General features: G+C 41.4%; 1 protein-coding gene across 1 annotated transcript in view; it reads right to left on the minus strand.

The window, feature by feature from the left end:
* LOC138745071 (rifampicin phosphotransferase-like) overlaps positions 1–15,750 on the minus strand; it is a 140,375-nt gene that overhangs the window by 37,390 nt on the left and 87,235 nt on the right. Inside the window, exons 20-21 of the mRNA XM_069902142.1 lie at positions 8,746–8,852; positions 541–613 (exon numbers count right to left, since the gene is read on the minus strand). Coding sequence (XP_069758243.1) covers positions 541–613; positions 8,746–8,852 — 180 coding nt within the window. The remainder of the gene's footprint in view (positions 1–540; positions 614–8,745; positions 8,853–15,750) is intronic.

The raw sequence follows: 15,750 nt of genomic DNA on the forward strand, positions 1-15,750 counted from the left end.
TATTGACATTTACTCTGTCCACCCCCTCATAATTTTAAATACTTCGATCAATCTCCCCTCATTCTCCAGCATTTTTGTGTAAACTACAATCACAGCATCTGCAAATTTTCTTGTTTAACTCCACCTCTAAAATCAAACTTGCTCGTGGAGATACTGTCCAGCTACAGGAATAGGCCCTTACAAAATACATAAATCATTACCCAATAATTTGAAGTATGGAATAAAATTCACTGTCATGGAATTTATATGTAAAAACAAAGAACAAAATTTATTTTTAAATTTGCATTTTATGATACATGCCAAAATAACATTACTTTGCTTTACAGAAAAATTGAGATATGAACTGTTAGGCAGGATTTGCCTGCACTCAAATTGATTTATTGTGGATGACCCGTAGGTATTGAGAACTTCTTCGTAATGATGCTATGTTTTTAAAGATACTAGTTAAATTTGAACTTGGGGTGTAATACAATTATAATGTAATTGTAGGCTATAACAATGAAAGTTTTCAATAAATACAACCACATCAAACCAACCTACCTGTAATGCATATTCAATAGCTCTCCCAAAGGTACTAATCGTCAGAGGTGTAACAGCTCCAGGTAGCATTTCACTGCAAAAACCAAAATATAACTCAATATGTTGCTCAAAAAGCAAGAACCCATGAAGACCTCATTGGGGTTCCTCTGTTTGACAATGCAAGGTTCCGTACATGAAACAGCACAGAACAATTTCCCTCTACTTAAGCCTCAGTATAGCATCATGGCTAGCATATAAGTTAGCACGATGCTGTTACAGCGCAGCGACCAGGGTTAGAATCCGGTGGTGTCTACAAGGAGTGTATGTACTCCCCGTTTCTGCATGGGCTGCCTCCGGTGCTCCAGTTTCCTCCCACCCTTCAAATTATATGGGAGTTGTAGGTTAATTAGTGTATTTGGGCAACTCTAGCTCATGAGCCAGAAGGGCCAGTTACTGATCTGCATAAAGGTAAAGGTTCCATTACTGTCATGTAACACTACAATTAGAATGTAACATGCATGAAATTCTTTAACTTTTGCCTAGTGTAAGGCAGACAGAGAGTCGCCACTTTGTCCAGCGCCCCTCACGGAAACCCACAGCACCTGGTGTTCCCAGATGGTCTCTCCTCCAAGTACTGACCAGTCCTTTGCCTGCTTAGATTCCAAGATCAGACAATCCCAGGTGATTCAGTTATTAGGTGCTGTTATGTCTAAATTTTTTTAAAAATTACATCATAAGCCAATTTAATGTACCAGATAAATTTTGGGCTGACTATTTTCCTCCTGAATATTGACACAATTATGATAGCTTAAAAATAACAGTTCCTTTGCATAGCTTAATAACAACAATTGCCTTGGGCTTGCCCTGTGGTATATCTATTCATCACCATTTATTTGCGCTTTATCGCAGTAAGAAAATGAACTTGTATCAGCTGATAGAATTAAGTCTAGCGGGTAGATCAAAGTGATCAAATTGTGAATGTTACTGGGAGAGAAATGAAACAGATTCTTGGATGAGTAGTCTATATACCTAACCCAACAATAACAATGAAGAGTGAGATTGCAGTAGTGGGTGGAACAGTATCCAAATGCAAAGTGTTCTTTTTACCACATCCAAAATAGAAATAAATTTGGCATACATGGGCCTAGAAATCCATTTGTGCATGCAAACATGCTGACATTTGGCAAATTACTGGAGACCTAGACCCATTGATTCTAACACAATTTTCATTTCCATATCTTGTGAAAGGGGTGTTGAAATAGCATGCAATCAAGAGCTCAGGATGGTCATTGTGGATAGAGCATAGATGGTCTGTGAAACCATTAGCACAGTAGAGAAACTACCAGGACTGTAACCAAAGTTAGCATATTGGGTTTCTCTCAAACTCTTGTTCCTTTCCTCACTGATTCTGTCAGACTGGAAAAAATTATCCTGTTTTTATTTTAAATTTCCATCATCTTCACAGGAACAGTAACATAAATCAGCAATGGGAACAGAATTCTAAGTGATTAATGCATTCAATAAAAAATTTCCACACAGATGGAAATGTAATGAAACCTGATATGGAGAGAGTGATGAAAGGAGGAAGGGGGAGGACTGCTGGTCAGGGAAAATGTCATGGCAGTGCTCAGACAAAACAGATTAGACATCTCGTCCACTGAGGCCATATGGGTGGAACTGAGAAATAAGAAAGGGATGACCACATTGTTGGGATTATATTTTAGACATTCCAATAGTCATTGGGAATTAGAGGAGCAAATCTTCAGAAAGATAGCAGACAGTACAGGAAACATAAATTTGTAATAGTAGCAAATTTATCTGTCCACATAAAGCAGAGGACAGATTTCATTCTGCCAACATGAGTGAAAGCCAGACTCACTGCAGAAAGTTAATGGGAGCAAGAAACTTCAAAGTCTGATGGTGGAGGAGTAGTAACTATTCCTGAACCTGGTGGTGAGTCTTGTGGCACCTAGACCTCTTTCCTGATGGCAGAGCATGTCCTGGCTGCTGTAGATACTTGATTTCGGCTGCTCTCTGACAGCAGCGTTCTATTCCTGATGAAGTGGAGAGTTTTGTCTCTGATGTATTGGGCTGTGTCAACGACCTTTTGCAGGGATTTCCATTCAGAGGTATCGCTACACCCCCTCCCCCCCCACCCCCCCACTGTGATGCACACTTTCCACTACACATCTGTAGAAGTTTGTCGAGGTTACCTATGACATACAAGATCTCCGCAAACTTCTGAAGAAGTAGAGGCGCTTGCATGTTTTCTTCCCAGTTACATTAGTATGTTGGGTCCAGGGAAGGTCCTCTGAAATAGTCCTTTCAGGTAGCCTGAACACCCCGTTGTAAAGCTGCATCCCTGCATGTGGCTAAGAAATTAATAACCTGAATGCTCCGAAAGCGTCTCCGAGGCGCCAACACCAACCCTCCTCTGGAAGGGATAATCAGTGGAGTGCTGGGTTCTGCCAAGGCACCGAAATGAGCAGCTGCCTGGGGGCAGGCTGATGACTATCAGCCAGCCTCCCAACTCCCTGCTGCCTGACAGCCGCCCCCCGCCCTGACAGACCTTGCCCTACTGGGGAGGGGAGGTTGGCGGGGATAATCAGGGCAGGGGAATGTCGGGGCAGGGGCAGCTGATGGGGGATATCAGAGGCAGCCAGTGTGGGCTGCCACAGCCCGGCTGGCCGCTCCTGCACTGGGGCCGCTCTCTGCAGCTCAAAATGCAGCATAGTAATGGCGGTCTTCCCTACCCATAATCCCCCACCAGCTGGAACTGTTGTGGAAACATAGAGAAGTTCCACCTGCATGGGGTATTATGAGTAGGGAAGATGGCCATTTCTATGCCACATATTTATGATGGGTGGCACTGCGGCACCAGTCACCCCGCCTTCACCAGATCCAGAGGTGCTCCAAGGCACTTCTGGATATGAATAGGGCCTTTCAGGTGGACCAGGCAACGTTGCAAGCAGCTTTTTAGGGGTGAAAGGTGAGTCCTCAGGTTAATAGCCGCTCCTGCCACTGCCCTCAAGGAGGAGGGTCCACTTGAATGGGCCTAGTGGCTCCTAGGAATTAAAAAAAATCACTGAATCATACACCTCTTGTTTTCCCCTCCTAAAGTCTACTCTCAGCTCCTGACATTAAGTGAGAAGGTGATGGTACACCATTCAGCAAAGTTTTCAATCTCCCTCCTGTATGCTGAATCATCACCCCTTTTTATACAGCCCAATATTGTGGTATCACATTTGGTATTGAGTCAGCAAATTTGTACATGTTGTTGTTGCTGTACCTAACCACACAGTCATAGGTGTAAAGCGAGTGGAGCAGGAGACAAAGTATGCAGCCCCGTGGTGCTCTGGTACTGATGGAGATTGTGGAGATGTTCTTGTCAATGGTTGTGGTCTGGAGGTGAGGAAATCCAGGATCAAATTACACAGTGGGGTATTGAGGCCCAGGTCCTGATCAGTTTTGAGGGGATGATTGTGTTGAATGCTGAACTGTAGTCAATATGCACCTTAGGTGCCCAGGTGTTCCAGGGTTTTGTGTGTAACCAGTGAATGGCATCTGCTGCAGACCTGCTGCTGTGATAGGCAAATTAGAATGGATCCATGCTGCTGCTCAGGCAGGATTTGATAATCTTCAACAGTGTAGATGCGAGTGCTGCTGGTTGGTAGTCATTTAATAAAAATGAGTACTTTATATTAGCCTTCACAGAGGAAGAGAATGTTACCATGACTATTCTTTGAAAGTAAATGATTGTTATCTTAAAATCTATAATCATCTTTGATGTATAGAGAAATGGGATAAAACTTCAGCAGTTTTGGTTTATTGTACCAAGGACCTAAAAAATTAAGTCAATTGCTGAAAAATCTCCCGATGGCATTGTAAAAGGCCATGAAAAAGAGAGTTACATTAGCCATTTCAAAATTACTGGATTGTGGTACAAAAGACTGATTTGCAACATTCAGTAAAACATTTGTCACATCTGACACCAGGAATAAATAAGAATTGGACTTAAAATATATACAGTATATTCAATTCATTTGTGCATTCTGAAAGCACTGATGTGTCATAGAGTAGAATTTGTAACCTGAACATTGAATGGTGGTAACACAGAACTTGATGCAGATGAATATTTTTTAAAGCTATATTTTTTGATGTTTAGGTTTGTTTATTTATTCAGAATAAATGTACTGTAAAAGAAAGCTAGCAATATGGCAATATTCTTATATCATGCTGAACAACTGTGGTCAAACTAAGAAAGAACTTTCAAGGGGTAGTGGACCTGTAGAATTCATAATCACAGAGACTGTAGACTTTAGAGGTCAAGTCGCTGAATACATTTGAGAAGGAAACATATTTTTGATTGCAAAAAAAGGCATCAAGAATGAGGGGCCATGGGGGGCAGTAGGGGGGGGTGATGAAGTAATGACATAGGGGAAGGAGGTCAAATCATAACTCTCCTGGGTGATTAAAATACAAAGCCCAAATTAAAAATTAACTTAAAATATATTAAAATTCTCCAGAACCTACCTGGAAGCTGTTGGATATGGAAACTAGAGGACATAAGAAAATAGTAAGTAAAGACAATAAGAAAATCGAAGAAGAGCAGCCTACTTTACAGTTGGACCCTGGGCATGATGATCAAGTTAATGCCAATCTTGAAGCGGTGGGCAATTTATTATTTTCTAATGTGTAATTTATTAATTTTTCCCCGGGTAGGGGTTGAATGTTCTTCCTTGCTTGCTTGTGCCATATCGTGGCAGGAGCCACAGCCCATATGGTGGAGGGAAATAGTGCTGTTTTATCTTTATTCAGCACTTTTTGGGAGGCATCTTTTTTAAGTATTTTTTTGTTGAGTTATTACTGAATTTTCTTTCTTTTGATTCTTTTTCTACTTTTCTCTTATGGGACAGAGATGTACACAGGAACCTGCAGCCCCTTTCACGCAGTGAAAAAGCCCGACTGTAAAGGCGGAGATTCTCCACCCTTACTTTGGGAGACTTAACTCTATGAATGCACTGTGGCAGGCTCCAAGCCTCTCGAGGAAGGATCATCGGTGGAGCGGTACACTCTGTCACCTCACGTGAATGTAATGCCATTGCAAGAGGCTGGCTTGGGGTGGTCTGATCTCACCACAATGATGCCATCAGCCTGCGACCCATCTCCCCACCACTCATACCTCAGGGCTGGTGCCGGCTGTTCCGGCACCTCACCGGGATGCCCATCAGCGGCTCAAAGCACTGCAGAGCAATGGCCGTCTTCCCTACCTATAATCCCCCACGCAGCTGGAACCGTTCTGGGAAAGATAGAGCTGCATGGGGGTTATGGATAGGGAAGACGGCCATTGCTCTGTTGCGTACTTATGATGGGCAGCACCAGTCACCCCGCCTCCATCAGTTCCAGAAGACACTACTTAACGCGACACTAAAGCAGCCTTATAGGACAGCTCCAATGAAAGCTAAGTTTATATTTTCTCCTCCGCGCTTATAGCTGGCCTCCAGGCAGAGGCTTGGCATGAAAGGGTCTGGTTAAAGTTGATAAGGAGACCTGGTAGAATGGGATTGGAAGAGACTTTAGGCACATTCAACAGGGAAAATGACCCATCCCTGCTTCAATTTTGTATGTTTCCACGTTACAGGAAGTACCCTCCTCAATTATGCATTTCTGTTCTCAATTGTTAAGTTTATATTAAAATCCCATCCTGATCCATTCCTCAGACTGTGTGTGCTCTATCACTCATGGGAGAGAATCTCACATGACACTCAGGTCTTTGAAGTGACCTGATGGCCTGTCAGATAAACAATCTGAAAGAAACTGCTTGATTGAGATCTAGGAAAAGAAGGATTGTGCTCTTTTAGTGGATCATGTGATTTCCATGGAAAGGGAGGTGATTTTATAATAAGTCAAATGATTTCCAACAGTGATCTCCATAATTTTTGGGACAAAGACACTAATTTCCTTTATTTGCCTTTGTGCTCCACAGTTTTAAATGTGTACTCAAACAATTCACATGTAATTAAAGTACATGTTCCAGATTTTGTTCAAGGTCATTTGTATACATTTTAGTTTGACCATGTAGAAATTACAGTACTTTCATAGTCCCCTTACTTCAAGGCACCATAATGTTTTGGACATTTGGCTTCAAAGGTATTTGTGATTACACAGGCATATTTAATTGCTTAATTGGTGCAGGTATAAGAGACCTTGGCTGCCTCTAAGCTTTTGATCACCTTTGGAATCTGTAGTTGCCACTTTTCAACATGAGAACCAAGAGTTCTGCCAATGAAGTCTTCTGCAGACAGCAGTCAATAACACACCTGCCTCTTCTGCAGACAGCAGTCAATAACACACCTGCCTCCTGAAGAGTGTTTGTAATCCGTCAGACACATGTTTGGGATTTTTCTTCATTATGATGAGAATTCTTCTGTTATCAGCAGTGGCGTCTTTCTTGGCCGACCTTTCCCTTGGCAATTACTGAGCTCACCAGTCCACTTTTAATGATATTCCAAAATGTTGATTTTGGTCAATGCTTTACTGTCGTTTTTCAGCCTCATAATGGCTTCTTTGACTTTCATTGGGCACATCTCTGGCCCTCATGTTGAAAAACAGCAAATGTAGATTCCAAAGGTGATCAAAACCTTAGAAGCAAACCTAGCTCTCTTATGCTTGCATCAATGAAGCAATTAAACATACCTGAGTACTCACAAATATACCTGTGAAACCAAATGTCCCAAACATTATGGTGCCCTGAAATGAGAGAACTATGTATAAAAAGTGCTGTAATTTCTACATGGACTAATTAAAATGTATATAGATAACCTTGAATAAAATCTGGAATTTGAATTGATTGATTACAAATTTAAAATTGTGGAGAACAGGGCCAAATAAAGAAAAAAAGTCAGCCCAAACATTGAGGGCACTGAATGTTTATTTCAGGTGAATTTCAAAGATGGCTTGCATAAGCTGGGTCATGGGAGAGCTGGGCTGGGACTAGGCTCTTACACAAATTAAAAAGAGGGTTAAATTGTCATTGTTGGTTATGTGTTGGACTTCTATGGAGCTGAAGGTTGGAAAGTGAGTACAATTGGCAGTTGAGACACAGAAATAAGGGTTTTTTTTAGTTTAGATGACGTTGATTAATATATCAAATGCATTAACACTTTAATTAATTAACCAAAATACCAATGCATAAATGCAACTTGGGTAATGCTTAAGCTGAGATGTTTGTAGGACAGTGAGAGACTCCAGGATGTGCAATGACAGCCAAGGTAAAATTCCACTAACCCTGATCAAGGACTGAGAGAGGCTCCAAATGTGTGTTGCCTGATAACAGCCTGGCAGATAAATTTCCAACAGTCCTGTTTCTCTCTGGAATTGTGTGATTTATGGAATTAAACCTTAAATTAAATTTTAAATTTTTAAATAAAGACGTACAGCACAGTAACAGACCATTTCAGCCCACAAGTCCGTGCTGCCCAATTTAAATCCAATCAACCAACACCTCCAGAATGGTAAGAGAAAATTGGAGCCCCTGGGGAAATCCCAAGCAGACATGGGGAGAATGTTCAAAATCCTTACAGACAGTGCAGGATTCAAACCCCAGTCCCGATCCTTTGTGCTGTAAAGGCATTGTGCTAATCAGTTAGGGGAACTGAAACTGTAAAAATAACTGAGGGGAGTTGGGTCCACAATATGATGCAACATGTAGATGGATATTGCATAGCTTCATTCTGATGGGATAATGTTTGCTGCCAAGGAAGTGACATATCTGAGATTGGATTATGTCAAATAGCATTTGTATGCTCAGGGAGCTCCACGATCCTCTGTTGAGGTGACAGACTTCCACAAGCTTGTATATCAAAATAAAGTGAATTGGCTGAAGAAGACAAGAACAGGCCCTTCATTCCTCAGGCGAGTAGACTGATGATTGAGATCTCTCCCCAGAACCTGGATCGAGGATCAACACCAATCCTCAACACATTCATATAAGTGGTTTGTGATAACAAACAGGCCATGACCCTCATGTGGCTTGTGACATAATTACTGGATATGGTTCACAAGAAGCGATAGCAATAGATCCACAGAAAGATGATTATTTAAATATGATTATAGGCCTGAAACTATCATCCATTAGTCCAAACTAATCAAATAAAGCAATAACAATGATCTATGTAAGTATATTAATAATGTTCTAAGAAAGGAAACTGGAGCTAAATTCCCTACCCTATGTTTGAAGTTGTCATCCATTCATAGTTGGTAGCTAAGGAAGAGTCAAACTCGTGCATCAACTCAAACTCTGACATGGTGTTGAATGTCGTTATTGGTCTAGCCTGAAAAAAAAATAAACACAATTGTTACAAGATCAAACCAGCAACCAGAAAGAAGGCCTATCACACAGGGGTAAAGATTAACAATTACTTTATTAACAAAAAAAAATCACCTTCAAACTTTAATTCAAAATCCCCCCTTTTATAACAATGCCCACTAGTTACTATGCAAATCTCTATAACAGTGTAAAACTAATAAATTCCCCAGCCTAAATATAAAATATGTAATTAAGGTCTAAGTTATATTTCCAACCAGCCCACAGAAAAAACTTAGACACAAAACACACAATACTACAAAACTTTGATCTCAACTGAAGCAAAGATCATAAACAAAATTCAGTTTGTTTGGTAAACTGGAGCCAAAGGATCTTTGAGAGAGAGAGCACAAAATTCGAAGTTGTCTTGTGTTGCTTGCAGAGAGAGGAACAACTGGTTTGGTCCAGATCCTTCTGGCTGCCTTCGGAATGTTCATCCCTTTTTGAAATCCCAACATTCTAAACTGTCCTCCAGACCATGACTCATGCTCTGGGCCTTCTTCCACTCAACAGCACCACCCAGTGGTAGTTTATCACCCAAGTCCAGACATTTTTCATTTTCTCCACATGCTCAGTCTGTCTCCCAATCTCTCAGCAGTCCACCTTCACCTTGGTTCTCTAAGGCAAACTGTCATTTTATAAACATAAAACCACACAATACATAGGCCAATACACAACACAGAACTCTAACACAATATCCATGAATATGCTGCTTAATAGAATTAGCTATTTAATTTTAGGAAAATTGCTTTGTTTGCTGGTTATGTCAGAATGAAAATAATTGGACTCCATCTCAAAGTTGTAATCCATAATACTTTTCTCAGTTTACCTTCCTTTTTAAAAAAAAACTCCTAGTTCAAAAGTAAAAACTGCCCACTAGAAACGTAATAATATTGTACTTGTCTTACAGAAAATTGCAAATGATTAATCTAATTGACCTTTTGAGGGAGGTTGATGAAGGGGAGGCTGGAGATATTAGTTACCTGGATTTTCAGATGTTTGATAAAGCTTCAAACTAAATGCTGATTATTAAAACTTGTGGCCCAAGAAATTAAAGGATCAATAGGAGTAGGATTCAAAAGCAGAAAGCACCAGTCAACAGTTGTTTCTCAGACTGGTATCAAGGTCACTACAAGGACCATTACTTTCTTTGGTTTATATTAATGGCTTAGATGTGGCTGTTCATTGTAACATTTCCAAATTTATAGCTCTCACAAAACTTTAAAATCTAGAGAACTATCTAGATTTTTTAAAAAAACATGGCTGGACTGGAAGAATGGGCAAACGAATGAAATTTTACACAGAAACTTGGCAGAAAAAAAGGAAATATATAAAAAACAGAAAATTGCAGAAATATTCAGTGGGACAGGCAACATTTGTGAGAAGAGAAACAGAGCTCAAAAGAGCTGTACCTAACAGTTGATGAGTTGACAAATGCTGAATTGGAGATTATTTGTTTTTGTCAGGAAAAAAAGCATTATAGAGAATCTGAATGCTGCAAACACAAGTCATTTTTACAAGTTAAATCCTATTTTTGTATATGATGTATTGAGAGTAGGAGGAAGAATGGTAAAAGCAATATGGCAGAAGTGAAACATCCAATTATTTTGCTAAAGTATTTCATATTTCTGATTTGATTGTTCGACACATACATGAGAAAACAGGTCATGGTGGTTGTAATCACATTATCAGAACTGCACCAGAAATATTGGATACTTGCTGCTTCAACATTGATCAAAAGAATTATATTAAAATATGTTAATAGTTGACATGCAAATGCTAAACCTAGACAACAAAAAAAATGGCAGATTTGCCACAGGCTAACACTGGAGGGACTGAGGACTATGATAAACAGCGCCACGAGACAGCCATATCCGGTTGACTTCCCGATTATTGTGGAATCAGGCCAACCTGAAGAAGTCTGACAAACTACCACCAACACGTCACATGTCAGACGAGGGGAACCAACACACTCGATGACTGCTACACCATCATGAAAAAAATACAGAGCCATATCATGACCACTCTTCTACTCCCAGCATACAAGCAAAGACTGAAGACAACAGTAGCACCAGTGTTGAAGTGGATGAAGGCATGGTCGAGGGAAGCAGAGGAGTGTTTGCAGGACTGCTTTGAACCAGTGAACTGGAACATTTTCAAGAACTCATCCATAGACTTGAAAGAATGTGCAGCAGATAATCACCGACTTCATCAAGATCTGCATGGATGAGTGTGTGTGCCCACGCATAATTACCGGGAGTTCCCCAACCAGAAGACCCGAATCAAAGAATCTGCAGCCTGCTGAGGGCAAGAACAAGGGTGTTTAAGGCCGGGGATTGAGAGATCTTTACGGGTCCAGGTATGACCTGCAGAAGGTAATCTCCGAAGCAAAGTGGCAACTTTGTTGGAAGCTAGAGGCAGAGACAGATGCATGCCAGCTAAGGCAGGAGGACAGGCCTACAAAGCGAAGCCAAACACTATAGATGACTGTGATGCTTCACTACCCAATGAGATGAACACCTTCTAGCCCACTTTGAGAAATGCCTAGTAAAATCCCTGAAAAGACTGAGGACCCTGTGATATCTGTCTCTGAGGGCGATGTCAGAACATCATTCAAGAGGAAGAACTCATGCAAGGCGTCAGGCCCTGATGGCGTACCTGGCAGGGTACTGAAAATACACACCAACCAACTAGCTGGAGTGTTCACGGACATTCTCAACCTCTCATTGTGGCAGTTAGAGGTTCCCACTAGCTTCAAAAGGGCATCAATCATCCCGGTACCCAAGAAGAGTGGTCTATGCCAAGTAGCACTAACTTTGACTATGTTGAAATGATTTGAGAGGCTGGTCATGGCCAGAATTAATACCTACCTAAGTAAAGATCTGGACCTGATGCAATTTTCCAATTGTCAAAATCGCTCTACAACAGATTCAATACCCTTGGCTCTCCACTCAGCTCAGGATCACCTCAAAAACAGCAATTCATACATACAGCTGTTCTTCATAGACTACAATTTGGGCTTCAATACCATTATTCCCTCAGTGCTGAGCTACAAACTCTATGTCTCTTCCCACCCCACCCCAAATGGACCCTTGATTTTCTCATTGAAAGATCATAGACAGTATGAATTGTTTCCTCCTCACTGATTATCAACACAGGCACACCCCAAGGATGCGTGCTTAGCCCACTCTTTTACTCATTATACACTCACGACTGTGTGGCCAGGCACAATTCCAATGCCATCTACAATTTTGCCGATGACACCAAAGTTGAAGAAGCGTACAGGAGGGAGGTAGATCAGCTCCTTGAATGGTGTAACAACAACAACTTGCACTCAACATCAGCAAAACCAAAGAGATGATTGAGGACCAGGAGGAAGTCAGGGGAACATGACCCTGTCCTCATCGAGGGCTCAGTAGTGAAGAGGATCAAGAACTTCAAATTCCTTCAGATTCCAAAGATCTGTCCTGGAGCCTCCACAATGATGCAATCACAAAGAAGGCTCGCCAGTAGCTAGACTTTATGAGGAGTCTAAGGAGATTTGTTATGTCACTGAAGACTCTATAGGTGTACCGTGAAAAGCATTCTGGCTGATTGCATCACTGCCTGGTATGGAGGTGACAACTGTCAGGACAAGAATAAACCCCAGAAGGTTGTTAACTTGGCCTGCAACAACACAGGCACCAGACTTCACTCCACCGAGGACATCTTTAAAAAAAAAAGCAGCCTCTATCCTCAAAGACCCCCACCACCCAAGCCATGCCCTTTTCACTCTGTTACCATAGGGGAAAAGGTACAGGAACCTAAAAACGAGCATTCAGTGACACAAGGACAGCTTCTTCCCTGCAGCTATCAGATTCCTGAATAATCAATGAACCAAAGACACTGCCTTACTTTTCATGCACTGTTATTTTTATTATTTTTTATAGTAATGTTGTAAGATGGTTATAATATGTTCACATTATGACGCTGCCACAAAACACCGAAGTTCGTGACTTGTCCATGACAATAAATCCTGATTCTGATAATGTGGCAAATTGAATTAGCAAGTTTGCAGATGACACTAAGATTGGAGGTGTTGTGGACAGTGAAGGTTTTCAAAGCTTGCATAGCTATAGGTATCTGGACCAGCTGGAAAAATGGGCTGAAAAATGGCAGATGGAATTTAATGCAGACAAATGTGAGGTGTTGCATTTTGGAGGGACAAATGAAAGGACATACATAGTAAATGGTCGGGCACTGAGGAGTGCGGCAGAACAGAGGGATATGGGAGTACAGATATATAATTCCCTGAAAGTGGTGCCACAGGTAGAGAGGATTGTAAAGACAGCTTTTGGCATATTGTCCTTCATAAATCAAAGTATTGAGTATAGGAGTTGGGATGTTATGGTAAAGTTTGTACAAGACATTGGTGAGCCCAAATTTGGAATATTGTGTGCGGTTTTGAGCACCAAACTATAGGAAGGATATCAATTAGATTGAAATAGTGCAGAGACAATATACTAGTATGTTGCCCAAACTTCAAAAACTGAGTTACAGGGAAAGGTTAAACAAGTTAGGACTTTATTCCCTGAAGTGTAGAAGAATGAAGGGAAATTTGATAGAGGTATTTAAAATTATGAGGGGGATAGACAGAGTAAATATAGGTAGACTTTTTCCGCTGAGGGTAGGTGAGATATAAATCAGAAGACATGGGTTAAGCAGAAAAAGGGTAAATATATGGGGTAACTTCTCATAGAGAGCGGTGGGAGTGTGGAACAAGTTACAAGCTGAAATGGTGAATGTACTATAGGCTTAATTTTAACATTTAAGAAGAATTTGGACAGGTACATGAATGGCAGAGGTATGGAGGGCAATAGAATGTGTGCAGGGCAGTGGGACTAGGCAGAAAAATAGTTCAGCACAGACTAAAAGGGGCCAAAGTGGCCTTTTTCTGTGCTGTAATGTTCTATGGCTCTGGCTGAAATTCCTTTGTAGTTTCAGAGTCTGTTTCCACAAAGAGCTCATCAGTCAACCCACATACAAGTTATCTCTGAGCATGCATATAGCCTAGCATACCGAGGAGTTGTGACATTAGGACAGATATTTCTAAATGGCTGAGTCTAATGCACTAAGTAGGAACACTGCTATATCATCCGGTCTGTATAAACACAAAAGTGTTGGAGGATCTCGGCCAGTATCAACATTGTGTGCTTGAACCCTTCTTCAAGGCATGAAACACAAAAGTTTGCAGATGCTGTGACTGTAGTAAAATCACAAAATGCTAGAGGAATTCTGCAGGTCTCGCAGCACCATAGCAGGTAAAGATATATAACGGACCTTTCAGGCCTGAGCCCACCATCCAGTCTGAATTATATATCAGTCCTCCATGTTGATGGTAACTTTGATGAAGCGAGAAAACTACTTAATTGTACCACATAAGAGCAATTTAATTTGGATGGAAATTTGGTTTGGTCTCCAGTAACATCAAAATAATGAATAATGATAAAAATAATATGTGGAATTCCTGAGTCCATGAAATTAAGCTTCCATGTGTGGTAAAGTTTGCAGAGTTTCAGTATGATGTCATTGATTCTAAAGAATCCGAATTTGGCTCTCAATGGAAATTCTTCATCTGATACACAGATGAGAAAATAGTTATGCCTTTGGAGTTTTCTATAGGAAACTTTTACACCCTCTCCAATGTGTGATTTATTCAATCTCAGTACTGTTTGCCAATACAATTCAAACATTAGCACATGGATTCTGAAGTTCAATACTAATATGAAATTACATCATCTAAAATCCCTCTGAAAGATTCAGCAACTTTCTGATTACCCAGCCAGCCTCCAACTGTGTTACAGAAGAACACAAAGACTAGATGTTGAAATTTTGAGCAAAGAGTGAACTACTGGAGGCACCAGTGAGTTAGACAACCTCTATGGGTAGAAATGGTAAGTCAACATTTTGTGTTGGGACTCTTCACAAAGCCTAAAGTAAAAAAAATAGGGTAATGTAATGTACATGAAGGGGAATGAACTTGTGGTGGTAGATGGGGATGATTTGGGCAGAAGGAGTAGAGGTGGAGAGACTAGTGGGGATGGCAGCAGGGTGTTGAATTCAAGAGAAAAGAAACAACAATAGGTGATGGAAATAGAGATCTGAAATTAGAAACTTGATGTTCATGCTGTTGGGTTTAAGGCTGTCCAAAAGGAATATGTGTTCTTCAAAATCCTTTATTTTTTTTCTTTCAAATATAATCACAGATAACAGACAAGTTGTCTGTAGAGGGGGTGCAATATCATTGAGGGTCCCTTCCACCTTGCACACCGCATCTTTCAGCTACACCCATCAGGAAAGAGATGCAGGAGTATCAGAAGGCTCTTTCGTGCAAAGAAAAAGCCCGACTGTAAAGGCAGAGATTCTCCGCCCTTATGTCAGGAGACTTACCTTCTTGAATGTGCCATAGCCAGCTCCAAGGTGCTGACTGCAATCCCTCTCAGGGAAGGATAATCGGCGGAGTACAGGGCACTGCCTCCTCACATGAATGTACAGCCGCTGCATGCGACTGGCTGATGATGCCACCAGCCTGTAACCCATCTCCCCACTCACCCCATGACCCCTTCAAGGCAGGGGTGGTCGGCAGAAGCTGACAGGGCAGGGGCAGCTGGTGGGAGCTGTCAGGGCAGAGGGGCCTGGTGGGGCAGGCTGTGATAGCCTCATTGGGCTGCTCTCTGCAGCTCAAAACACATCAGAGCAATGGCTGTCTTCCCTATCCATAATCCCCATACAGCTATAAGACTGCCATTGGTTTGTCACCTATTTATGACAGGTGGCACTACGGCACCAGTCGCCCCGCCTCCAAGGGCACCGGGTGGGGGAGGGGG

This window comes from Narcine bancroftii, chromosome 10 (assembly GCF_036971445.1).
Source record: "Narcine bancroftii isolate sNarBan1 chromosome 10, sNarBan1.hap1, whole genome shotgun sequence".
Classification (NCBI taxonomy): Eukaryota; Metazoa; Chordata; class Chondrichthyes; order Torpediniformes; family Narcinidae; genus Narcine; species Narcine bancroftii.